Genomic DNA, 26,962 nt, shown 5'->3' on the forward strand with positions numbered 1-26,962 from the left:
GTTGTATTTGACCACTCGGAGTTGGCCATAGGTATAAAATAAAATAGTTCAACCTTGTTAAAAAATGTTCCATGGTTGTTTTTGTTCGAGTAGGTAGTAACAAGGTACAATCCATTTATAATCGTACTTCCCATGCAAATCGGCACATACCATGCCATGCATGTAATATGTTTGCGAGACTAATTATAAGAAAGAAACGAAATGGAATATGTTTCTGCAACGGCCTTGTAAACTAAGCTCCAATTTCTCCATAGTCGGTTAGATCGTAACCGGGGAAAGGTGGATCAATTATGTCATCTCCATATTAAATTCTTGACAAATGTGTCAAAAGTTGAGCAATAATCCCTGGTTATGCTCTAACCCACTATGGAGAAATTGGCATTAAAAATGCCTCATGTCATCACCAGCCAATTATAACCTAAAACACTAGTTATTACTCTGTGCCTAAAGCCCCAGTTTCATCATACTCGGTTAGATCAAGTATCACAAAGGATTATTTTTTCAATTATATGTATATGTCATCTTCATATTAAATTCTTGACAGATGTGTCAAAAGTCAACCACTAATCCCTGGTTATGATTTAACAGAGCATGATAAAACTCATAATATTTTATGGTTCAAAAATAAATAATAAAAAATACAAAGAGCCGACAGAAACCAATGGATCGTCACAATTAATAGCGATATCAAAACTTTCATTGCTCTTTTCTAAGCGCCGCTGTTTCTGAACTCCAATAAATTTTACCGTCCTACAGATTTAACAATTGAATTGATTGCAAAGTTTCGCTTCGCTGAAGTAAGTCGGTGTTGGTTTATTTCGATGAATAAATAATAAATGAAAAGAAATACGTTTAGTTGTCATGGGAAATGAATGTTTTTCCGAGTGCATTAATTACTCTAAGCTATGGTGATTTGCTTTGGACATTATGACATGAGAAGGAAAGATATTAGAAAAAAAATGAGACCTGAATGAAGGTGTGAGAATGGCTAAGGCTGTTTTCAACAGCATGCGCATTTGAACATTCACGCTGGATTTCCCAACACGCGTAGTGTTATTTTCATAGAAGTATTCATTGTAACGCGTGGAATATGCACGCGGGACGCGGGAAAATTGCGTGCAATCCCGCGTGCGTGATTAAATCCGCATGCTGTTAAAAACAGCCTCAGAAAGACGTGGCTGGATTGCGTAAAAGATAATAATGTTAGAGAGTGGAGTGAATATGGTGGGCTACCCTATATATTTCATATCTTAGGCTATCACTCATAAGTAGGTATATCTTAAAATTTAAGTGTTTCCACTGAGGGTGGTTATATAGGTGAGTCTTTCGTAGATGCACATCCGAAAGTAGGTCACAGAGCTCTTTAATTCTCAACCACTTTTGTTATAATGACCTTCGGATATCAATCCGTATATCTCTTTTGCTGACTGTGTCAAAACACTTACTACAACATAAAACTTTAACATTGTTTATCAAGTGTTTGAAACGAAATTTTACAGATTTATTAGCGTTTGACAGGGCTAAACATTTCTTAAATACTGTCTAAGTTTTTGTGGTATGGGCCTAATTGTTATCACTGGATATGGTAACTGGTTGCAGATCTCTTTTGCTGACTGTACATATTCAGTTTTGGAAACACTTACCTAGCCACAGTCTCTTCGCGATGTGCGGCGGGAATATGAGGTGGAGCAGACTGACGTTCTTCTCTCTCTCTTTGTCCACAGCCTTGCTCGCTTCCTCTATCGAGTTCTTCAGCTTGTCCATTCTTCTTCTCAGGCCGTCCTGCGATACAAAAAATCATTATTTATAGCTAATAATTTAGATACCTATCCTAACTAATATTATAAATGCGAAAGTAACTGTGTCTGTTTGTCTGTTACTCTTTCACGCCAAAAGTACTGAACGGATTTGAATGAAATTTGGTACACATATGGTCTAGACCCTGAGAAAGAACATATGCTTCTTTTTATCCCGGAATTCCAACGGGAACTTTTTTTTAGGTGAAACGAAGCTCGCGGGAGAAGCTAGTTATGGCTGTCACTAAAGCTAGAAGAAAATCAGAATCTGTCAAATCTAGTGAGGGGGGTTGAGGTATGCGGGGAGTTCTCCGGACAATGACATGAAATTTTAACATAGTACTCGAAAACATTAAAGTGAAGACATGCCACTTTGTTAAACATATACTAAGTAAGTAATATTGTTTTGTAAGTGATACGAAAATATTTATTTTTATTTGAAAGTATTTTTAATATTTAATCATTAATTATAAAAAGTCGTGCCCGTGCCGATATTTATACAGGTTGTTGCAAAAAGGGTATACTAAACTAAGCCGAAACCTACGTGTGCAGCATGTTATTGATGTTATGTCAAAAACCCTGGAAATGAAATCAGAATGTAAAAATTCGCGTTTTTTTTTTCGCGAATTAAGTATAGCCTCACTTGGGGGCAGATTTGAATATAAGAGGGACTACAGGGTGTTGTATTAAAAAAAGTATAGTTAGCCGAAAGGGCGTTACTCTGAATAACTTTTATCCTACGTATTTTTTTATATTCGTGAAAAAAAAACGCTTCTCCATATATTTTTTTTTGGTCACGTGACCTTTTAGTTAGACGACCTGTTTTATTTTGGTGTTTTAAAAGCAGAACAGTAGTTTGCAGAACTCTGCATATACAGGGTGTCCCAAAAGGTTACGTAGCTGGCAAAGGTGGTGATATGGGGTGGTCTGGGTGAGGTATAATATGTACTTAAGTATGTGTATTTTGGATATGATAGAAATAATATTTTTGTTTCTTAAAACCAAAAAAAAATAAAACCTTGTTGCGCTCTTTTGCTCACTGTAAGTACCTACAAATATTGCTGTATTAAAAAAATTGCGGTTTTGTAATAACGATTATAAAAAAAGTTATTTTCAAGTCAAGGAGTCAGTACCTAATTACAATTTCAGTCAACACCAGGTGAACTGAAAAAAAATAGATAGTTCTAATTATTCTATAATCACTTTAGATCGCAAACATTGTAACTCCACTTTTCTCGGCGAAAAGTCAATTAGTGTCAGTTGGTGTCAATTAGGGCATACAATACCGGAATAATTTTCAATACCGGTATTGAGTTTCGGTATTACTACTTCGGGATTCCGGTACTAATACCAGTATTAGACTTTCTTGTTGTTATAAATGGCAAATATTGTGCTTAAAGGACTATAGGCCAAAATTAAACAAGAAAAGGCAATCAAATTCTGTAATTATAGATATAGATTTCTACGACAATTGAGTATTAGAGTTAAAATGAAAAAAAAAAAAAAAAAAACACGCACTCACGCCTTGTACTAATGTACACCCTTGCGGGGTAGGCAGAGGTGCATTGCTGCACCCACTTTTCGCCAGAGTGTTATGTTAGTCCCAATGTAATAGGGGGCGGGCCTATTGCCATTTTACGGGCACATCCAAGACCCGAGAACAAATATCTGTGTTTAAACAAATATCTGCCCCAGCCGGGAATCGAACCCGGGACCATCGGCTCAGTAGTCAGGGTCACTAACCACTACGCCATTCGGTCGTCAATCATCAAAAAGTTAAAATGATAGATTTGAAAAAAAAAATTTGGTGTCGGTTTACGCATGGGCAACAGTAGATTTCCAACGGCCAAAAACTACATTAAACTATTGGAAACAAGTGCGCTTTCATAGTATATAAGAACACAAGGCTAACTATACCTTAATCGCTTTATTTATAGCCTAAAAAGTCCGATTCCGGTATTACTTCAATACCGGTATTAACTTTCAATACTGGTATTGAAAAATACTTATTTTTTTTTCCGGGTTCCCGGTATTGCGGTATTGTATGCCCTAGTGTCAATAGAAACGTTTTTTGAAATAACATGTTTTGTTTTACTCTTTATTCGAAAAAAAAACTGTATTCCGCATTTTACAATTTGTTTTCCTCTAAACCAGAAACCGTGATTTTTAAACAAGAAAATTTAGTAATTCCCTTTATTCTCATATACAACGTGCGATGTAGGCGAGCGTGAACGAAAACTATGCAATAAGCCTTTGTTTTTATTACTACTTTACTAAAATAAAATAACATACTCAACAATGTTAATATTTTTTTTTGCAATATTGTAAAATTAAAATCTAATTATTAACATGAATTTCAACTTTTTTTTGCATCTATGCGTCGAATGACGGCATGACGGTTGCTGCAGCTACGTGCTGTCCAGACCTCCAACTAGGGTTTCGTTCCCGTCTTCCCGGGAATTCCCGTTCCCGGGAATTCCCGGGAAATTTGTCCTTCCCGAAACCGGGAAAAAAAATAGCATTCCCGGGAATCCCCGGGTTTGATTTTTAATCGATTCTATGCTATATTTTCATCTTTATTCATCTGTTTCTCCTACCTTAAACTAAAAAAATGATCGGCAGGCTTGTCGTCTACGATCAGAAACTCGGTTTTGTTGTAAATTATTGGAAAATCATACGTGTTATTGATTTAGCGCAGCTGCATTGCAAAGATAAATGACTCATCTACATCACCTTGTTTCACCTCTTCCTGATTCAATATTTTCATCTTTATTTATCTGTTGGTCCTACCGCCTGCCTAAAACCAAACAATTGCTCGGCTTTTACATATGTGACCTGTCATTTTTTTATGTCGTCGTTTATTTTTTATAAAATTACTAACGCATAGAAAAAACCAAAATAAGAAGTAGGTTGAGCGATAAATCGTTGAATGAATTCATTTTTCTAAAACATGTGTAATTATTTTTATATTTTAATTACTTATAATATATGTCATAATAATATTATTTTCAAACCGTTAATTATAATACCTTTGTTATTGTTTAACTTACAATTAAGAAAAACAAATGATTTGGCATGTTAAGTGCTAATTTCACCATTCTCGGTTAGAGCATAACCAGGGAGTAGTGGTTAACTTTTGACACATCTGTCATGAATTTTATATGGAGATGACGTTTAATTTATAAATCAGGCCCTGTCGGTTAGATAACCGAGAATGGTGAAATTGGCACTTAAGAAATCATTATAATTTTGGTTGCAAATTTATCTGACTGTTGCTTTTTTCTACCTATACGAGTGATAAAAGTATATTTGATTTAATTGTAAGTGTTTTAATAGACTTTTTATATCCGAAAAAAGCAAAACCAAGGATTTAAAATAAATTCCCGTTTCCCGGGAATTCCCGGGAAATCTTGAAAAAAAATCCCGTTTCCCGGGAACAGAAAAAGGTCGGGAAAAACGAAACCCTACCTCCAACCAATCCCACCAGTACTGCAGGTTGCGTCGAATACGAGCCATTCTCTTCGACTTGACAAAACAGGTGCTCCTGGAAGGGCCATAAATCGCACGGCACCCGTACCGTATAGAGGCAACGGACTCCTTTGCAACAGCCTCCCAGATTCCTAAGTAGCCCATGCACTGCATGGCGAGCACAGCTCCAGCAATGGACAACATTTCAAAAAACTAAAGCTGCTATAAATCGGAAACCATTTCGAGATTTAGCTATAAAGGCCACGAAAAAAATATTTTTGAATTTTTTGGATGTATCATTTTGGAGAAATTCATAAAATAGTCAAAAAGTGCTGATGACGTCATGCATTAGGTGCGATGAATTTTGTTGCTCAAAGCCTATCGATGAAAAAAAAAAAGTAACTGTCACTGTCATTTTTGATTGACGTTGACGTTTTATCGTGACGTTTTGTTGTTTATTTGGGTCATTTTCATAAATTCGGTTCCGACACTTTTTGACTTTTTTTTTTATTGATCGTATATAAAATGGTTAGTACGCATTAAGAGATGACCCGCTATATAATATGTCCCAGAGCATGCCACCGCCTACATAGCTAAAAAAATTGGGGTAAGTACATTATATTTATTTTAAAATAGTAATATATTATGCATTCATGTGTTTCAATTATGCTTGACTGGAATGCTTAGTAAAATTATTTTTTCATGATAAGTATTTTGTATCATCAGAATTATCAATGTCACACTTTTTTTGTCATTTGAAAATGACCCATTTGCTGGTTGGCACGTAAACAAAGTTTATGTCACCTGTCAGTTGTCAGTGTCATTTATGTTTTTTTTTTCGAGACTAAGGCAAAGGACTTAAATCAAAATTGAGCCTAATATGTGACGTCACTTCCGGTTTTAAAATAATAAACTTTAAAGTTAAAAATAACATGGAAAAAGAAATGTACATGAAAAATAAAAAAATACGGGTCCTCTAATTTTTAATAAACTTTCCGAATAGCTAATAAAAATGTAGGGTAAAAAAAATGAAATGTTGTCCATTTTTTCGTAATGAATCCTTGGGATGTCAGCCCTCTAGGAACGCGGTTACTATTTTTAAGCTAAGAGCTAGTTCTCATCCTGCTCCGACAGTGAACGAACGCAAAGTATTGTACCCACTATCGATCACGCATTTCGGATGCCAAACTGACTGTCCGAAAGGTCGAGACCGTACCACCACGTACTACAGAGGTAGTGGGTGCAGCAATGCACCTCTGCCTACCCCGCAAGGGAGTACATTAGTACAAGGCGTGAGAGTGTATGTATGTGTGTATATATGTAGATAAAGTCGCACTTAACCGCTTTTTTTGCAAAGCTTGTTAAATACCTTCATAGATTTAAAAAAATATGTACATTTTAGTTCTTCAATTTTTAAAAGTACTTATACTTTTGAACACCCTTTAGTGTACAGACTACCACATCTTAAAATATATATTATAAAAAATTACGGTTTTTGGTTTCAAATAATACAAATTGAGAACTTAATTTTCAACACCCTGTATATTGTGTAGCTTACCTAGCATACACAACCGTTAAAATAAAATAAAGTTAAATTATTACCCCTCAGAATATAAACAGGCTCGCGCTTTGGCATACTGTATTGACCGTATAGTTATTATTCGGAGAATCTAATAAGTGTCATTATGTGTAATGTTTACCTTTATCTATGCATCTGTAACTCTATAGTAAAAAATGTAAACAAATCGAAAAGGCGAAATGTTTTCTAAGAATTTTCGGCTTTTCTCCATCTAAAATGTTTAGAAAATTAACTTTTCATAGCAAATGCATATGTATTATAATATTTGCAGTCATCATTTGTTGATTTAATCAGTTTTTGTGAAATATTTGATTAAAAATAAAATGGCGTGGGTATCGCTCCTAACAGGCCGCCACCAGGGCGACGACTGAAGAAATCTGAAATCTGTCACGGCGTCATCATTTTTAAACCGGAATTTATTAGTTTTTTGCAAAAAAAGTTGACTTCTGGTCCATTAAATCCAACTCTTTAAGGTAACTTTGTTAAGAATTTAATTACCTACACATACATATAAGATTCCATGAAAATGGGCCCTCTGATTTCGAGGGTTTTTTCATAATAAGTCGAAAAATGGCAAAAGACATTGTCTGTTTGCAATTTTTTTTAACATACTTATTATAATCCTGCACCAATTTCTAAGCAAATATCATGTTGAGTATACCCTCTGCTACAATATATATTTTTCTCAAAGTAATAGAAGCTACCGTTTTTCCAATCCAATCAAGTATATCAAACCGACTTTAGCATTTTAGGTTTCGTAATCCCCTTATGTATAAATGTTGCATGTTGCCCATGAGCTCCGCTTCACCTTTAAAAAATCCCCTTGGAATTCCTGGATAAAAAGCTTTCTACATCCCAAATTTCATGAAAATCCGTCCAGTTTCTATATTAAAGAGTTAGTAACAAACTTTTTTTTTTACAGACTATCCACTTTAGTTATAGTATTTAGGTATATGCAATATCATAGTATCATAAAGTTACATTAGATAATAACATCACAGCACATATTCTCAAAAATGAATGTCCTTTCTGTAAGTATTTCTTTAAGATCGTAAAGTTTTTACTGTAAATACCTACTCCATTTAAACTCTGGCAGAGGCTCGGTCGAGCTCAAAAACGAAATAAAACAAAAAAAAACTATAAGATTTGGCTTGGAAACCAAACCTCTAAATGCGGCAGTTAACTATATAAGGTTTTTTGGACATTGACGAAGTTCTGCTGCCGCCACACTGGTTCGTTATCGACGTAGATAATCGTCACTATATCGCGTTTCGCCTTTAATTTTTGTCATTAGTCTCTCTGTCCGTAAAATATTCTCTTCTCTGACATATATTGTCAGTCTTTCGTTGTAAAAACCTATAAAAATAGTAAATAGTTGTCGTCCCAAGTCGTTGAGTGAGCAAACATCATTTCAGAGCAAGAATTGAGGAGCAATCGACATCTAAAATGAATAAAAAAACTTATATTTCTATTCACTATTTTGTAACTAAAGTTATAGAGGGACCTAAAATAAAATTGCTACACCTACCTTAGTAACATAATTAATTGCCTAATGTTTTAAAAGAAATAGGCGATTCTACAGGGACTAGTTTTAAATTTAGCATCATCAAAACCTATACATATAAGGATTTGTTAATTTTTTTTATTATTTGGCGTAAATCTCTTTTTTCATATTTTTTGGTTTTAACAGAGCTAAAAATTACAATTTGCAATTACAAATTTCAAGTCTTTAGAAACGCCTCACAGTCATTACTACTTTATGTAACTGTTTATATGTTCCTTTTCATATGACAAAGATGTCGTATGGTTCACGAGAATAGCCGTCCAGTTCACAATTTCAATTTCTCCCGTTGGCACTTGGGCATCCAACACTATATTGAAATTGTGCTGTATCAATTCAAGATTCCAACTCTATTTCCCGTATAGAGGACCGCCAATATATTCTTCGTTGCTAGAATGAATTTTGGACGGAATTTCAGTTTAGAATGTATAGAGAGAAATAGAATACAGGGTGTTTTTTTCCTTTTCAGCTTAGTAAACCTTTACTTTAAATGCCTATATGTGGTAGATTTTTAACAGTCTTTACTGATTTTAAGAGCTATCATACTACTGTGTTATATCTGTCTAAGAATAAGAACCGATTGTCACTGTCGAAGAGTGCCCTACTAAAGACCCCACCAACCGACTACATATAGACAACTTATTCTCTGATAAAAATATGCCTTATTCTTATGTGGTGAAATTTGGCCTTATTCAGTACATAAGATAAAAGAGAAACTCTTCTATTTCTCTCAAGGAAAATAGTTGAACAAATCGCTATCGATTGATCTAAGATTCTTAACTAAAGTGTGTAGTTCACTTGTTGATCATCCGATCTCAGCTGAAGTCGATACGCTCAAGTTGTCGATGTTAGCACAATAAAAGAAATTGATCTAGGAAATAAGACAGAAGACAGAAGTAGCACTTGAGAGCAAGCCGACGGAACTGATCGGATATCCGCTTTTGTTTAGACTTAAGTAGTACAGCGTACAGTAAGCGGTGGTGGCGTAATGGATAAGGCCTCGTCCTCTCAATCGAAAGGCCGTGGGTTCAAATCCTGGCCTGTACCAATGAATTCTTTCAATTGTGTTTTCAATTAAGGAGTTTACGTACAATAATACCACTTTCTCTTACGGTGATGGAAAACATCGTGAGGAAACCTGCACATCTAGATCCTAGATGTGTATCCTAAGTGCATTGTACTTATTCCAAAACGGCGATATGGTTCGCAACCTATCACATGAGAACAAATGTGCTGCGAAAAGTGGGTGGCTCGCTTGTGAACCACCTCTAGCTACCCTTTCGGTGATTACAGTCGTGAGTGCATATGTATGTAATATGTATGTTAAGTTTGTAGTACATTTTTATTACAGTAGACAGTTTTAGAACAGTAGACGTAATAGTGCTAATGACTACAGACAGTATGACTTAATAGGTTTTATTACCAGGCAACCACATCACTGATAAAAATCCAATCTTTACAGGATGTTGCAAAAAGGGTATACTAGGCCGAAACCTACGTGTGCTGCATGTTATATCTAAGGCCAAAAATGAAATCAGAATGTCGAAATTCGCGAAAAAAAATATATCTAGTATAGTAAGTAACTATGACCAACAAAGTTTCTATGGCCATGGTATGGTATTCTAAACTAATTAATTCATAAGCTAATAATTTCAAAACCATCGTAAATATTTGGCTTAGCTTTGAATTAATTACTAGAATAGGATTTCGTATCTATTCTGCTAACAATGTTGTATGTGATTATTCCTATAATTACGGCACTAATTATAATCTAGAATACCTAATAATTATGTTTCAGTTCAGTTAATATACCTACCTCGCTTCCTATAAGTTCACCAAACAGTATGATTAATAACAATCAGTGGTTGAAATTGGTAAATAATCAATGTAAAATTTGAATCTCATTAACAAGACAATTTTATAGGAACTACTTTAACTTATTAAAAAAAGTGGCCCATTATAACATTATCGCGCAATCAAAAAATCTTAACTGAAAGAAACAATCGCCTTTCGCCTCGAGTCATAGCGATAGAATTTATGGTAGCGTTATGTATGAGTTATATTAGACGCACCACTCAGGCGGTTTTAAAGGCGTGTGGTCTGGAATTCGCGAGCTGCCGTTGTACTGACTATTGAACCGTTCGATCGGTAACAAACTACTATACAGGGGGTTACTCTATATGACGAAAAACTAAGTTTCGTAGCGCTGCGCGAGCTACAACTCTATCGCTGCATTATCGTGCCGATTGCACGACAGCTCTCGTACGTTGTTGCAAAAAGGGTATGCTAAGCCGAAACCTACATGTGCAGCGCAGCATGGTATATCTAAGCCCGAAACTAAAATCAGAATTTCAAAATTCGCGTTTTTTTAATTATTTTCCATAGAAACTATGTAGGCCACGTGACTTTTTACTATTTGCAATTCTGATTTCAGTTTCGGGCTTAGATGTACCATGCTGCACATGTAGGTTTCGGCTTAGTATACCCTTTTTGCAACACCCTGTAGAGTAACCCTCCAGTGTATACTACTATATACTTATTTGTTTATTAAGTATACTTACTTGAGCCCTCGCCTGCTCGCCGACTAGGATAACATCCCTCGTGGCGTCATGCAGGGGGATGTCTGATATGAAGAGACCTCTTCCAGTCAACCCTTCGAGTCCGTGGAGGAACGGCGAGCCAACAAACAGGAGCGAGTCTGACTCCTTGCAGAACACCATCTGCCCTTTGATCTCTAAGCCCTGAGAAATAAAGGCAAAATTAGATTGTGGGTTTTGGTGGTTACGTCTTTTTTAATTTGGGGGTTATTAGGAGTATTTTTTTAAGGAATTGGAGGGTTTGTATTTGTATCTATTGGTTTATTTGTTTGCAGTGTGATTGCCGTGAATTTGTTTAGGAGGCTTCGCTTCCTCATCTCGTTAAAGTCAGAATCGATTGAAACATAAAGCCTAAAGTGTATAAAGAATTCTGATGAGAACATTATAGAGATTTGGTGGATTGTCTACCGATCTCAGTTGAATTTAGAGCAATAAGGATTTATAGACTTTTAACTTTTTTTTAAAATACACTCACGAGCAATGAAAAAGTTCCAGTGACATAATATGACGTCAATGGCAGGTGGAACTTTTTCATTGCCCGTGAGTGTAATAAACTTTTTCGTCAAAATGAATTTCCGTTAACTTTTCGGCCATTGAGTTATGATAAAACTTAAAATTGAAACAAGTTATGATTTTAACGTAACTATGCGCCATAACTACCGTCCAGTAGTTAATATTAAATCCCCGTAGTTCCGAACAAGCTGTAAACTAGTCCGCCAGGTGTTTTAAAAGTTCTGTTGTTAAATGTGAGAGCACTTAAACTTACAATGGATTTGAAATAGTACGAGCTGAAGCTTTCCCCTGAAACACTCAGAGATTATCCGCAACCTAAGAAGTGTTTCCAAGAAATGCGCAAAATATAAATCCTAACTAATATTATACATAAATGCGAAAGTAACTGTGTCTGTCTGTCTGTCTGTTACTCTTTCACGCCAAAACTACTGAACGGATTTGAATGGAATGTGGTATGTAGATGGTCTAAACCCTGAGAAAAAACATAGGCTACTTTTTATCGCGGAATTCCCATGGGAAAACTTTTTAAGGCGACGCGAATTTCGCGGGAACAGCTAGTCTAAACATAATTGTAGTATTTATTTACACTGTAGAATAAAAAAGAATACTATTTAGTTTGTATTATAAAGTGTATTACGTGGTGGTGGAATATTATTTTAGTACGTTGTGATTTGAGAGCGAAAGTGTTTCATGACATGCACCATAGTGCAAAATGTACACATTAACATAATACTGTCATTTGTGTGTGTGCTAAAACAAAAGGTATTGAAGGTATATCTGATATTTATAACAAATATAATCAACATGGAAATCCATAAAGCAACTAGGTATATATTTATTTTAAACCACGACCAAAAAGAGGGGAGTTATGAGTTTAACGTGTCTGTGTGATGTGTATCTGTATATGGTAGAATAGCTCCCAAACGGCTGAACCGATTTCAGTGTTGTTTATTTAGGGTGATTGGTTATGTTACCACGAGTGTTCTTAGCCCGATTTTCTTCAAAATCGGCTTAGACATTCAATAGTTATACTTACGACTTTTAGTGTTAGTACAGGGGCAGGGTAAGTAGTCGGATAGCTTATTAACTAAATGGAACTTCGAACCGCAAATACTGATTAGGTATGTCAATAGTTTTGAGAGACTAGGCTAGGCTATTATAGGTCAGACAGGCCAGACAGCCGAGGTAAAAATAAATAAGTTTTGTTTCTTTCGATCCCTATCTGGGGCTGGAAAGAGCCGAACCTAAATAGAAAACTTTGAAGTGGCTAGACAGCTTTTCAGTAATTGGTATATAAAGAATCATGTTCGGAACATACACATGCTAAAAATACGAAGTTACCTACCTTCGTATTTTTCACTCACTCACTCACTTAAGTATTTACTTTTAGAATTGCAAAGAGTCACTCCGTTTTGCAGCTACAAACATTTATAAAATAAGACACACGCGCAAAAACTACACAACTTATAGAAAAACCCTAATTTTATACTGTAAAATGAAAAAAAAAACAGTCCCTACCTTCTAAGCTGTTTATCTTACGCCCCCCTAGACTTCTAATTTAGATTAGTAAAGATAACAGCTGTTCGCTGCTATTAAAACCGTCAGTCCCCGAGTTGGCTCAACGAGATAGTCGAGGGTTATCGGGGAACCCGTTTTAAATGCGTTATCGCGGTTATGTAAACAAGGAATAAAAAAAACAAATAAGTTTTTTAAATTAGAGAATCCACAAAATTGCGACTGCAGCTGGACTGTTTGTTACCAGTTTTTAATTTATCATCGTTCAGATTTTCTTAATTCTGAACAGGATTCAGATTTAAATTATTGTACTCTTAATATTTTTTAATATGTATAATTATGTTTATTCTTAAAAGGGGGTGTGGACAGCGTATAATAGTTATATTGGTGAGTATCTTATTTTCAATAGTTATATTAAGCTTATTGAAAGTCTTATTTTTTCATCTCTCTCAGTCTCAATATTATTATTATCTTTACATAAATTTGTTCATGTAAACCTATTCGTAACTTAACTTTTATATTATTTACCGAACACGATAACTTGTGGCGATCAATCACTAAGTGGCTCCCACTTCGGCGGTCGTATTTTTTTATAAATAATTCAATCAATCAATCATTTATGATTTAGTATTATTTATTATTGACTAGAACAAAACCGACCCTCCTCGCATCGGCATCGACGAAAAAGGTTATAAAAAACTCTGAATATCTTATCATTGTCTATTTAAGATTTAGATTCTACATGGTGTTGCAAAAAGGGTATGCTAAGCCGAAAGGGGGTGACTCAGGGGGTCATCCTGAACAACTTTTGTTCTACGAGTTTTGAAAATTAGCACACACCCTTTTTGCAATCTACAGGGTGTTGTTATATCTAAGCCCGAAACTGAAATCAGAATTTGGAATATATTTTTCGCGAATTTTCAAATTCTGATTTCAGTTTCGGGCTTAGATATAACATGCTGCACATGTAGGATTCGGCTTAGTATACCAATTTTCCAACACCCTGTATACAGGATAGATTTGGCCTAATAACCAACATTAAAACCCCCGATATTCATTACTTAAAGTCGCATAACTTTTGAACGGCTAAGTCGATTTTGATAAAATATAGCTAAAAACACTCCGGATAACGTTTTATAAGAAGTTACCTATGATTGTATAACTATGAGCCTAAAAACGGTTCAGGCGTTTACCAGAGACCAATATAATTATAGATACACACACAGATACACAGTCACGTTAAACTTATAACACCCACGTTTTTATCGTTGACAGTTAAAAACCATTAAGGGGCTATGTGATATCATGTATAATTTACACAAAATTATAAATTTATTTGATAAAAATGTATTCAGAGTCTTTAGTTTTTAAAGTAAGTTTAACTTATGAACCAACAATTATTTCAGCGTAGCGTTTTATAAAGGCATGTTCACACATGAGTGCCACAGCGTAGGTCATGCCATCACGTGCTTAGATCTCTGGTGTGTTCACAGCCTTACCATCTCAAGTGTAACGAGGTGGATAGTGTTTATTAACCAGGTCAAGTATTATACCTATTGGCTTTGGAATCAATTAAGAAATAATGTTAGGAATAGAGGATATTTATGATTATATCAGCTATAAGCTAGTAGATAGTAGATCAGCATTGCCTACGTTTTTCGGTTTGCTAACACACTCACGAGCAATTCAAGTGCACTTACAAAATATCAACACGAAATTACCCTATTTTTTTAAACCATTTAATTTAGAACTTGATCAAAATATTTACCTACGTTTTTAGTTGATAATATTCTGACGCTTACCTTTAAAGTACGTAACAATACTACAAAGCTTTGTTTATGTTAGTATTTAGGTAATTCGTAAACACGGTAAACACAACACATTGCGTAGTTGCTTACATGCTATTGTCAATTGAACTATCGCCTACATATTGACATACATTGCTTGTGTTGACTCAGTTAGCCCAAGTATGCATGCTTAATAACGAGCAATGCTGTGGGAATGTTATGATTATTACGTCAGGAATTATTGAAGACAGAGTAACAATTATATATTACAATATTATAATCGTTTCTCTTAGTAGTAATGTTGGTTTTACTTGGATGAAGACTTAATTTTAAGTGGGTAATGTAGATAATCCATTTTTAATAAATGCTTATATTAATATAGTTATTAGGCCCAGTTAATTTTTTCAATTGGGTCGGTAAATCTTCCTAAGAACGACTAGAGGGATATTCCTATTGTTTAGTTTGAAAATATAAATATTTGTGTTCTTACTGTGATCTCTGTATACGTAGTACTTAGATAAACCTTTTATTTTAGTTAACTTCAAAATTGAAAATTTTATATAAGTACATTTTTATTTAAAGTTGTCATAGATATTTTACGAATGTTGTGTACACCTTTAATAGGCTTCTACAACGAAATTATAGTTTTAAGAACTGATTTATTAATGTAAGTTGTTTAAGCTGCTGGTGTTCCAGTTTAAATAAACAAATTCCTTGTGGAGAAATGAGGTGAGACGAGTATTGCATGAAATATGCAAAGAAAACTGTCATTCCCTTCCGAAAATTTTAACAAAATCCTTGTCATGCCTCGCCACCTAATAACTAACTGTATAAGTAGAAATATAATTATAGGGTAAATCGTGGTATAACTGGCATGTGTCAGTAACTGGCACTTTGACTATAAAACTAAATATATTAAGCTTTTGGATATAGTAAGACCATCTTTGATGTGTTTACAGCAATCTCCAATTATTCATTGATATTATAGTTTAATTTTACGCCGCTAGGTGGGTATTTTCCGGCGCTGGAAATTATCTCAGTCAAAGCGGCGAAGATCGCCAAAAAAATGCACGTGCGTTAAGTTTTTCTTAAGGAGACACCAAAATTTGTATGGCCTGTTTTCGCGAAAATAAATAAGTTTTTGATAGTGTGATAATAACAAGGAAGTAGGGGAAGGTCTAAACAATATCATAATAGCCCGATTCACTGTGATTTTAGTTGCTTTTGAGTTATATTTGAGGGTGCTAGTTACTGAAATGTAATTTATATCTTCTCTTAGTAACTGGCACCCCCCTGCCAGTTACTAATATTTTGGGTTTTGTGATTTTAAGCTATTTTATACCTTCTATCGACAGAAAATACGATTTAAAGTGCACTGTAAAAACCCCCAGTGTCTAGGCAGCTTTGTTTCAATAACTGGCACGGGGCTGCCAGTTACTAATCTGCATACATTTTGTTTACGCACCAATAACTGGCACTTACTGGTGCGGTAAACATTTCTTTCATGTTTCTTTTCAGAAAAATTACTAAAATCAAGGCAATCTACAGTAGTCTGCAATTGTCCACTGCTGGACCTCTCACCAGCAGTGACACTGCACTCTGTTCTCGATCTTCCTCATCCAGCCACTACCGGTCAGCTTTATAAGGTCGTTGGTCCATCTGGCCCGAAGGTATCCGCCGCTACCCTTGCCTGTTCGTGGTCTCCACTCTAGAGCGCGTTTGCCCCACTGTTCATCGGTTCTTCAGCAGCTATGGCCGGCCTAATGCCACTTGAGCATACAGAATTTAAGAGCTATATCGGTTACTCAAGTTCTCTTACGGATTACCTTATTTCTGATATGGTCCTTCAAAGAACCAAGAAACTTTCCAATGCCCGCTGATCGATTTTGAATCGGTGGATCAGTCCAACCGTCACTTTCCACGTCTATGATCGATACGTCATCACCAGTAAGACGCATTGACTGAAGACCTTTGCCTTCAGGCATTTTTATGTGAAAAATTGTCAAATCTTCCCCTATGCAGTCCAATCCAGTAATATTTTGGTTTATGCACCTTAAAGCTTCGTTTTCGATGTTCCTTCTGCCTAGTCGAATAGACTGTCCAAGGTAGACATAATATACTGTTGCTGCATTAAGGCCGCTATGCATGTTACAACGAGGGAATTCCAAAACTGCCCAGGTCTAAATGGAATCAAAGGCTTTCTTATAGTCCTTGAAGAACTTGATAGAAACACGGTTCGTGATGACCTTATAAAACAGCTTGAAAACATGACTTATAAACAAAATTGGTTAAAGAGCTTCTGAAGCTGTTTAAGCTGAGGATAGTAATAGCTTTCAGAAAAGCTGTACTAATTCTGTCTTTACCCAGAACATGTGAAGCTGAAAGCCGTAGAAACCTTCAATTTCCGCATGAAATTTCAGCTTAGAGGCAACTATACTACCGTCAGCAGTCTTCAACATAGCCAGGTCACTTCTCCCAAGCTGCTGAATGAATACATCAAGGTCCACAAGCATTTGCTTTCTCCATTTCCGTTTCCAAATCCAAGGGTTTCTCGATTTGTTGCATTCATATGGACCCACGATTCGTCGCATACTTGTACTGTCATTTTGTCGTAGAAGTCGACCATTACAACGGTGATTTTGAGTCTTACCGGTACAGAACCTGGACAGGTAATTGTACATTACCTAATATCAAATATATTATTGATTTTAGAGTAATTATTGACCTAATTGCATGATTTTTTAAAAGGTGCCAGTTACTGAAACATCATGTGACAGTTACTAATTTTTACTGCCAGTTACTAGGTTTTTTGGGGGTAGTGGATATAAACTTCATTAAAATCGAATATTAATCATATATCTTTACCATGTATGCCTATAATTGTTCGTCATCTTATTGCCAGTAATTCAAGCCTACCAGTTCTTAAATCAGGCCAATACTTTATTTTTAATATATTTTTTTGTGTTGCTAGTCGCTTAAACTGCCAGTTACTAGTACTTTTACCCTACCTAAAAAAAAACATACCCACATACGAATACATACCTCTTCCTTTTTTCGAAGTCGGTTAAAAACAGCTGTCACTGGACTCATTTATTCAGTTTACTACTGGTACTGGTAGGCAAAACACCCAGTAACTGACCATGTGCCAGTAACTGACCACCTTCCTCTTCAACTCCAATAAATAAGAAATATAGCCAAGCAGGGCCATCTAGTGAACATCCAGTCTATTTTGTGGTTCATTGAGAGCATTACTGATACAAAAGATTTTGCCAGCCGCCAACAGATGGATAGTGAGCGATCAAAAAGTTCAGTTGGCGCGCGAACCGAGTAAATTACAGTTGTGACTAACGTATTTGTTAAGGTAAGTGAATTTTTTGATCGTAAATTTTACCATTTAAAAAATTGAAATCAATGGAAGAAAAAATTATAACATATAGATTTAATTGTAAAGATTACGTTTTTGATAAGATTCAGCTTGTTATTTCCGGTTTGATTGTTTAAGGGGTTGTTTGTTAAAGGGGTTGACAGTTACTGGACGACAAAACAGCGATTTTCCAATAACTGACCACCTATGTCGGTTATTGGGATTTTTGGTTGAAGCTGAATTTAGGCAAAATAAGAACGTAATATTAAAGCTCATATGTGCCTTTTTCTTGTGTCAAAATATGAGCATTCTATCTTCACTCCTTCCATTTACTGACATAGGTGGTCAGTTATTGGGTAAATTGGTGGTCAGTTACTGGTATTATTATATATGACATATTTTTACAGCTTTCAGCGAGATGAAGAAGCGCCAAGATAGCAAAAAAAGTATAGAAAAGGCAATTCCACTTGTCTGAGACAAACTAGGATTAATAAGACATTCCAAAATAATTCAGGGTGACATGCAAGCACCTTTTAAAATATATGGAATTAAAATACAAAGTCCAAGTTTGTTCCAGATTTGGTATTAGCTGATAAGGAAGATAAAAACACTAGTGGAGCATACTATCAGCCTAGGATAATGTGGATTCTCCAGGGTAAAGACAGATGTCACCGTTTTTCCTTAAAGATAATCCTTGGAGCAGTCCCTTCAAGAATGCAAGACCAGGAGACAAATGGCTTTCACCATCTCTCTCTATGAAAAGACACTCAAATGCTATCTTCAGAACAGCTGAAGGCGTACCTAACCAATGCCAGTGCTTGTGTACCAGATAAAATTTGTTCCCCGAGCACAAAATCACTTGGCGAACAAGACCTCAATGACGCTATTAATGACCCAACCCGAATATACGTTACCGACGAAACGCGCCTCCACATTTGTCCAAAGACAGGCAAAGCTACTTCAGCAAAATAGGAAAAAGAAAGCATCACTACAATGCACCTCAGCTGGTGCACCAACACGCCCTTCAATGGCATTATGAACGGCCAACGGATTTCAAACAGAACGGTAAAATTGGCACACAAGAAATGGGGCATTCTTCTATAAGTTGTTACCACGACCAACACCCCAGCCATTTGGAACCGATACCACAACTATCCGGAATCCACTGGCAACGCTATACCATCATTGGCGGACACATTATTCCAGCAGCGGAAAATGCAGAAAGTACAGCGATGTTCTGCTTCAGTGACGCCTCTTCAACGAGGCAAAGATTCCCTGTCCCCCTTGCAGAAATGACTACTCATGTCTTTGGCCAAATACTTACCTACGGAAAGCACATTTCAACAGCATCATAAATATTCCAGTTGAATCCTCAACAAAGTCATTGAAATCCCGTTCGTCAAGGCATCCATCTTTGTATCCTGAAAAACTAACCCCTAATATTTGATTCGGTCATAATTACAATGGCTAGCCTCAATGACTCTTTTAGCCGCACTGAAAGTCTCTGGGTGGGGTTTCAGCAATAATGAAAACCATCTGTCTCTGATCTTACATCCCTGAAAGGACCGGCGGGGAAAGGGCCCACTTTTCCGGCGGGGAATTTATGTTTTCCCAGGCCGACAATACCATTCGCCACGATTCCTCCTCCTCATCAGTTGATACCGAATATGGAAAAGACCCGCTTTAGCGCTTGGATTCGCTACATTATATTTAAGAAAATGCTCGTTTCTGGCACCATGAATGCTTCATGGGCCTGTCCCACTGATCCTGGCTTGTTCCGGACAAACAAAATCGCCCTTTCTATGACTTATCTGAAGGTACTACATTGGGGCCTCTTAATCTCCCTGAAAGCTGTAAATTTAAAATGCGTGTTCACTATGTGTATGTGTGTTAATTCCTTTGTTTTTAGTATTTAACAAAAATGCATAAACTTGTGTTTTTAATAAATAAATGGTTGATTATTAGGATAAAATATCATTTCAATCATGCATTAATCTGATTTATTAATTTAATGCACTTTTCAGTTAAGAAACCTTGAGCAAAAGTGATGTGTTACACATTAAAAGAGACCAGAGGATCGGTACTATTACATGAAGTAATCAAATAAATAAATAATAATAAGATTTAATGATAATTCCATTTTTAAATCATTTTAAATTGGTGGTCAGTTACTGGCGCCGAGTGTGGTCAGTTACTAGATTTTAGTGGTCAGTTACTGGGAAAATCACAACTATTTGTTTGCAAAAATATATAAAAAAATGAGTAACTTCTACATGTTTGCTATTTACTCAGGAATGTAGCTCTGTTATTCTAGTTTTTAAAACAAAAATCGGATTGAATAAGCGACAAGAATTGAGCCCGCTACAGGCAAATTACTGGAACAACTCCCTTAAGGTGTTTTTTTTTTTTTTTTTTTTTAAAGATTTTATTATCACTCCACAGACTTTATGTCCGTGCCTTTTTGAGAGATCAATATATTGTGAGAGTTTGATTGTTTTTTGTCTTCATCTTTTAACTACTCACTACTCAATGTGGAAGCTTATAATATTAGGTCCTTACATATGAAATTGGCGTTTTGTCGTACTGGCCACTTTGATCTCAAATATCACCTTTATGGTTAGGAATTCCAAATTCAAATTCATACAGCTATTTACTCATGCATTTGTGTTTCAAACCCCCTAATTCATTTGTTTTTTCTTCTTTTGTTTTTTTCTTTTTGTCACTCTGTTTACAAAATGGAAAACTTGAAATATCGCGTTATTTACGAGTATGAGTTCCACCGTGGCACCAGTGCTGCAGAAACGGCTCGAAGGATTAATGATGTGTATGGTGACGGTGTCGCAAAAGAAAACACAGTGCGTTTTTGGTTCCAACGTTTTCGTTCTGGAAATTTCGACCTGCAGAACAAGCCTCGTGGACGGCCGGAGACCAAAGTTGATAATGAAGAATTGAAGGCTATTGTGGAAGCGGATCCATCGCAAACCACGTCCGAGTTAGCTGCAGGCTCCGGTGTTAGTGACAAAACTATTCTAATCCACTTGAAGCAAATTGGGAAGGTGAAAAAGCTTGAAAGGTGGGTACCTCATGAATTAAGTGAAGCAAACCGACAAACGCGCGTCGACTGCTGCGTTACGTTACTCAACCGGCACAATAATGAAGGAATTTTAAATCGAATCATTACCTGTGATGAAAAGTGGATCCTCTACGATAATCGGAAGCGCTCATCGCAATGGCTGAACCCTGGCGAACCAGCCAAATCCTGCCCTAAGCGAAAATTGACTAAAAAAAAGTTGCTTGTAAGTGTTTGGTGGACTAGTGCCGGTGTCGTTCACTACAGCTCTCTTAAATCTGGCCAGACGATTACGGCAGATATCTATTGTCAGCAACTGCAAACCATGATGGAAAAGCTAGCTGCTAAACAACCGAGGCTGGTCAATCGCTCTAGGCCACTGCTGCTTCAGGACAACGCTAGACCACACACTGCACAACAGACGGCTACCAAATTAGAGGAGCTTCAATTAGAATGTCTTAGACATCCACCGTACTCTCCGGAACTTGCTCCAACAGATTACCATTTTTTTCGCAATTTGGATAACTACTTGCAAGGAAAAAAATTCAACTCCGATGGGGCAGTCCAAACCGCCTTCAAAGATTTTATTGATTCCCGCCCGAATGGTTTTTTTAGTAAGGGGATCAATGAACTACCTATAAGATGGCAAAAATGCATACAGAGCAATGGTACATACTTTGATTAATTTAATATATTTCATTAAAAAAAAAAGACTTTATGTTCCTCCTATAGAAAACGCCAATTTCATATGTAAGGACCTAATATATATATTTTATCTTTTATATATATATACCTATATATTATTAATAATTTTTTTTTTGCACTCCTGGAGGAAAATCTACACAGACACCTGGGAAGGGGACCCAGGTAGTGTCGGCCTTTAACCGACTAAAAACCCCCAGTTGTGCATTTCTTGTTTTTTTTTTTTTTTTTTCTTTGTTTCACACAGTCACACTTACAATTATAATGGCAACAAACATTTGAAGGGTAGGGCCAGTGTCAGCTGTCTTCAGAGAACTTAACAGACGCCTGTCAGTGGCCACACACTCCTTTTGTCATCGCTGTTGTTTTGCCTGGTGTTAATGTGTGACAGTGTTCTTAAAACTATCTTAATTTTATTGGTTAGTTCTTATACAGATAATATTAATTCATGATATACTATACAATACCTACATATCAAAACTATACAATACATGCTATATACTATACATAACAAGGTGGTCAGTTACTGGGTGTTTGCCCTACCTTGAAAGATTTATATTATTATCTTATAATAGTAAATGGAGTAATCTAACAGAAATTGGCGCCGTTGTTTATACAACAATACGAGTATTTATTCAATCAAACTGTGAGTATCGTCCGCGGTCGATCTCGTTTTCTTAATCAAACACGGTTAAGGAGCCGGTAAACAGAGGCGGATATCTGCAATTGCGGGGAACCCGGCGTAACGATCTCATTGGGTTCCGTGGGAAATGGACGCGAGGAGACCTTTCTTCTTTGTCTTTAACCACTGACGGAAAAAAAGGATGTTATATGTTTAACGTGTCTGTATCTGCGTGTGTGTAAAAAAGAGGGATGTTATGAGTTAAACGTGTCTGATGGTAGCTCCCAAACGGCTGAACCAATGTTTGATTTGTTTGTTTTGGGTTATAGATTATGTTACCCCGCTATATTTTATCAATATCGGCTTAGCCGTTCAAAAGTTATTCGACTTTTAATGAGGGTGGATATTAATTTACTTACTTCTTATGTTTTAAGATTCTCTTTTATCTTTCACTTTGTTATTTTTGTGTATCCGAATCTGAAACAGTTCATGAACTGTTGCCCCTCAGAATATTTTTTCGTTCGTTGGACGAAAATTTCGGTGAGCTAACAGTTGATTGGTTAATCGAAACTTGACGAATTGTTACATCCTGGCTGTTTGTGGCTTTTGCTGTAAAAATTACCAAATATTTTCTGATGTTTAAATTTTTCTTGGTTATTCTGCCTGTCGATTCTGTTTTTTTTCCTCATATACCAAGGGTTTATTGTTACTTCGTTTAAAAGTTACACGCTATACATACCGCTTAAAATATTCTGCATAATTTTGAGTTTTTAACTTTACTACAAATAAGTTTGGATTGATTATTGAATTTCCTGTAAAATGGACGCCAAAAGATGATTCTGCCCTTTGTTTTATCACGTAAACTCTCGGAGTATGATTTATCCCGAAAACATTGTTGATTTCAAAATTTTCAAATAATGACAGCCACTGCCTTATTTAAATTTGTTGAATTCAAACCGGAATAAGCTTGGATAAATTAGTTGAAAACAAAGAACTCAGATAACAAATTGAAATGGGTTATTATACCAAAAGATTCGCACAAAGAAATAACAAAACAAATGCAAAACTGAGATTCAATACCTAAGTTAAAAGAAAAAGGAATCGTAACAATTGAACCTAGGTTGTATACGTAACGAAATCTGACTACCATCCAATTTGCAACTTGTTTCACATTGCTTTTTGTTGCCATATGCGAAGGTGTTGCTTGCATACAAAATGTCCCAATAATCCAGCTCAATCCTGGCAACCCTGAAGGCACAAAGGTGCCCTTATTTTGGTACACAGCGTTCGTTGAATTTTTCATTTTCAAATCTACATTTTTAGTGAGGGTCGGTCCACTGACTTGCCGCAATTATGCAAAAACGCTTAAACGAACTCAATGGTCAAGGGTGGTGTGTTTTTTTAAGAAAACGTCTAATTGCGGTAATAGTAGAAAATTTGCTTTGCATAATGTGACCTGGCGCATTAAAAAATAAATTATAAGTTAATTAGTAGATAATTTTATTTTTATTTGTAGGTATTTTAGGTTTTCAAGATTGTATCATGGAAACTGGAATAACAGCAATAAAAACAGCATTACATAATCAAATAATTGGAAATAATTAATGCAACCGAATCTAAATCCGTATAAAGTAATTATTCAGGTAAAGCAAGTGTAAAATTAATAAAACGTACTTCACAAAATTTATGGTTTTTTCATACTATTTTGCTTCTGTTTACTATCTAACACTCTTATTTATTTCTCCTGGAAACAAACAAAAGATAACGACCTCTACTGGCAGGCAGGTGCTATGAAATACGACTTTTGCTTGTTGCATTATTTATGTATTCCCTACGGATGTTATACAAACAAGAGCCAAAAAGAACATTATTAGGATACGACGTTACGATCGTGGGACCCCCTTCAGTAAGCTTTGGGAACCATAGTGATTTGAGAAAACCTAGGATACAGTATTAAAAAATCACTTTCATTATTTTTTTCTGGCTTTACTTAAAGTGGTTTCTTTTAATAAAATTCTTAATTAGTTCCATTAGCCAGCAATATTTACTAATACACTTAACCCTTCACACTATTAATCATAATAATCAATTAAATTATCATTATCGATTAATTCTAACACTCCACTCCAATTGATGAAAAGTCCATTTGGTTGGCTACCAATTATCCCAATTAAAGACCACATAAAGTGCCCTATATATTATATATACATATGGAATAATGAAATGTTACGTGAGTTCATATTACACAGATGTGGCGCTATCCATTATGTGAGTATTAGCATAAGCACTTAACTCAATTGACACGCTTGAATTCTGCTAACTATTATACTGACACTGTGAAATTGTTTCTTTAGTAAGCTTTGCCCCAGTTTCTCACTTGAGTAAAATTAATATATCTAAGCGTCAACTTAAGTATCTTTCAATGACAATTCAGCGCTGCATTCCATAAAGTTTGAGATGGTAAAAATGGAAGACACCTCCTTTTTTGTAGTCGATAAAAAAAGGGAACGATGTGGGTACCTTCTAAATTTTGCTATGAAGACAATATTATGTACTAATAAATATTATGATAGATTACGTTTAAGTTATAACTGCTGTGCCTCTATTTTTGTCTCACTGAATATTGAAAATATATTTATTATACCTGTATAATAAATATATTTGACATATTATGTTCCTTACCCAAAACTGGAATAGCCAAAGAAATAAAATGGCTCAAAGATAATTGTTCTACGTAATTTGCGGGCACGAAGGTACTAAAGAATGCCAAAGAACAGATAACAAAACGGAAGGAAAAGATTATTCCGGATTACGACATTTCTGCCTCACACTTTGACTTTCAACAGTGATGTTATCTTTATGTCAAGAGAAAGACGAAGTTAAAGCTAAAAACATTCGGAGGAAATGAAACGTTATTTAAATACCGAAATTATACTCATAAACAGGCTATAAACAGCTGTAAATTGATTGTTTGTTGTGAAAAAACTCGCCATTTCAAGCGTCAATCTCATTTTGTTAAATGAAAATGTCACGTCCCTCCGAAATTTTTGACCTTCCGTGGGCTGTTTGAGTATAACGGTTATTGGCTCTAGCCCTGAAAGTCGTTAAATGTATTTCTGATGAGATCAAAAGCAATAAACGTATAGGTTGTTTGATCAGATGGCCACTTTCGCAGACCCTCGAAAATTGGTATTTCGTAAATATCCCTTCATTTGGGCCACATAATAAAATTCCATAGACATACGTACTTTGACGGAGGTAGACTGTGTATTTGAGGGTTCGGAACTTCTGATAAAAAGGGAGCACAGGTATTAATTTGTAGGTAAGAATTTCAGGTTCCTCGATAAAGACTAGATTCTAGAAAATGAACCCACGATTTACTTTACAACAATCGATTTTCATTCAACTTTGGACAGGCAGAAAATATAATATGGTTGTGTTTTATTTTTGCTGTAAGATTCTATGAGTGCTACATGCAATAAGAGTTTTATTTTGCATTTAACATAGATAGGTACTATTTTTTTTATTTATGTGATAAATAAAAACCAATTTTAGCGACTCACCTCAGCAGACCCGGGCATTTTCAGACTAAACATGAAGGGTGTGTTCAGTCGCTTCAGAATCTCGCGGTAGTCCAAGGGAACCCCCCGGGGTCGCAGCAGCCTGAAGTAGGTCCCGAGAGCCGAGCCGTGATTGGCCAGCTCCGCGCCGAACAGCCGCATGAAACCTCCTCCTATTGGTCAGGAATTCGAAAGTGGATTTAGAGACGTGTCAATAATATACCGATAGCACAGAATAATAACTAGTACAGTATAACTAGTAACATTTCTTAAAATTCTGTATTAATATTAGTTTATTGGAAATATTATTAAAAAAAAACATTATGAGATAAAAGCCTTCCCAAGTGACATTAAGACATCAGCTTTAGGTACCTACAAAAGACCTTAAATACGTCTGGTGACCTCTGGGCAGTTATAAAGTTAAATCCGTTTTTCAAAATATAAGTACTATAGTATAATATGTACCTAGTAGTATAAGTAGTTGCAAGTATCACAGTAGCATTTTAAGAAACCTATGAAAACATTCGGCAATCTTACAGACTGGATAGACAGCTTTTATTTCGTTTATTTTATCTAAATTAAGGTAATATAGACTAGTCGAAGAGAATTTGGACAGGTTTATTGCATAGAAGACAAAACACTGCCAATTTTATAGCCCAATGAAAGAGATAAGGATAAAATAGTAGAATCACAGTAATAAACTATCGATAATTTGTGAAACGAGAAGCTGTTACTGGTATTAGGAACATTTGGTTGAGCTGTATTGTTATTTTTACCTATTACATGTATCTGTTTTACCTTAAATTGTATGTTGTATGCATCTGTTTA

The 26,962-nt window shown here is 35.7% G+C and overlaps 1 protein-coding gene and 1 long non-coding RNA gene across 2 annotated transcripts in view; both read right to left on the reverse strand.

Annotated features, from left to right (window-relative positions):
- The window catches only part of LOC105383491 (head-specific guanylate cyclase), a 122,000-nt gene that overhangs the window by 24,479 nt on the left and 70,559 nt on the right, over positions 1-26,962 (reverse strand). The window contains exons 8-10 of the mRNA XM_048625242.1: positions 26,138-26,307; positions 10,966-11,145; positions 1,644-1,782 (exon numbers count right to left, since the gene is read on the reverse strand). Of these exons, the coding sequence (XP_048481199.1) occupies positions 1,644-1,782; positions 10,966-11,145; positions 26,138-26,307 (489 nt within the window). The remainder of the gene's footprint in view (positions 1-1,643; positions 1,783-10,965; positions 11,146-26,137; positions 26,308-26,962) is intronic.
- On the reverse strand, positions 4,114-5,738 carry LOC125489413. The gene is made up of 2 exons (XR_007266973.1): positions 5,265-5,738; positions 4,114-4,221 (listed from the first exon to the last, which is right to left on the reverse strand). It is a non-coding gene; the product is annotated as an uncharacterized LOC125489413 (long non-coding RNA).

This window comes from Plutella xylostella, chromosome 14 (assembly GCF_932276165.1).
Source record: "Plutella xylostella chromosome 14, ilPluXylo3.1, whole genome shotgun sequence".
Classification (NCBI taxonomy): Eukaryota; Metazoa; Arthropoda; class Insecta; order Lepidoptera; family Plutellidae; genus Plutella; species Plutella xylostella.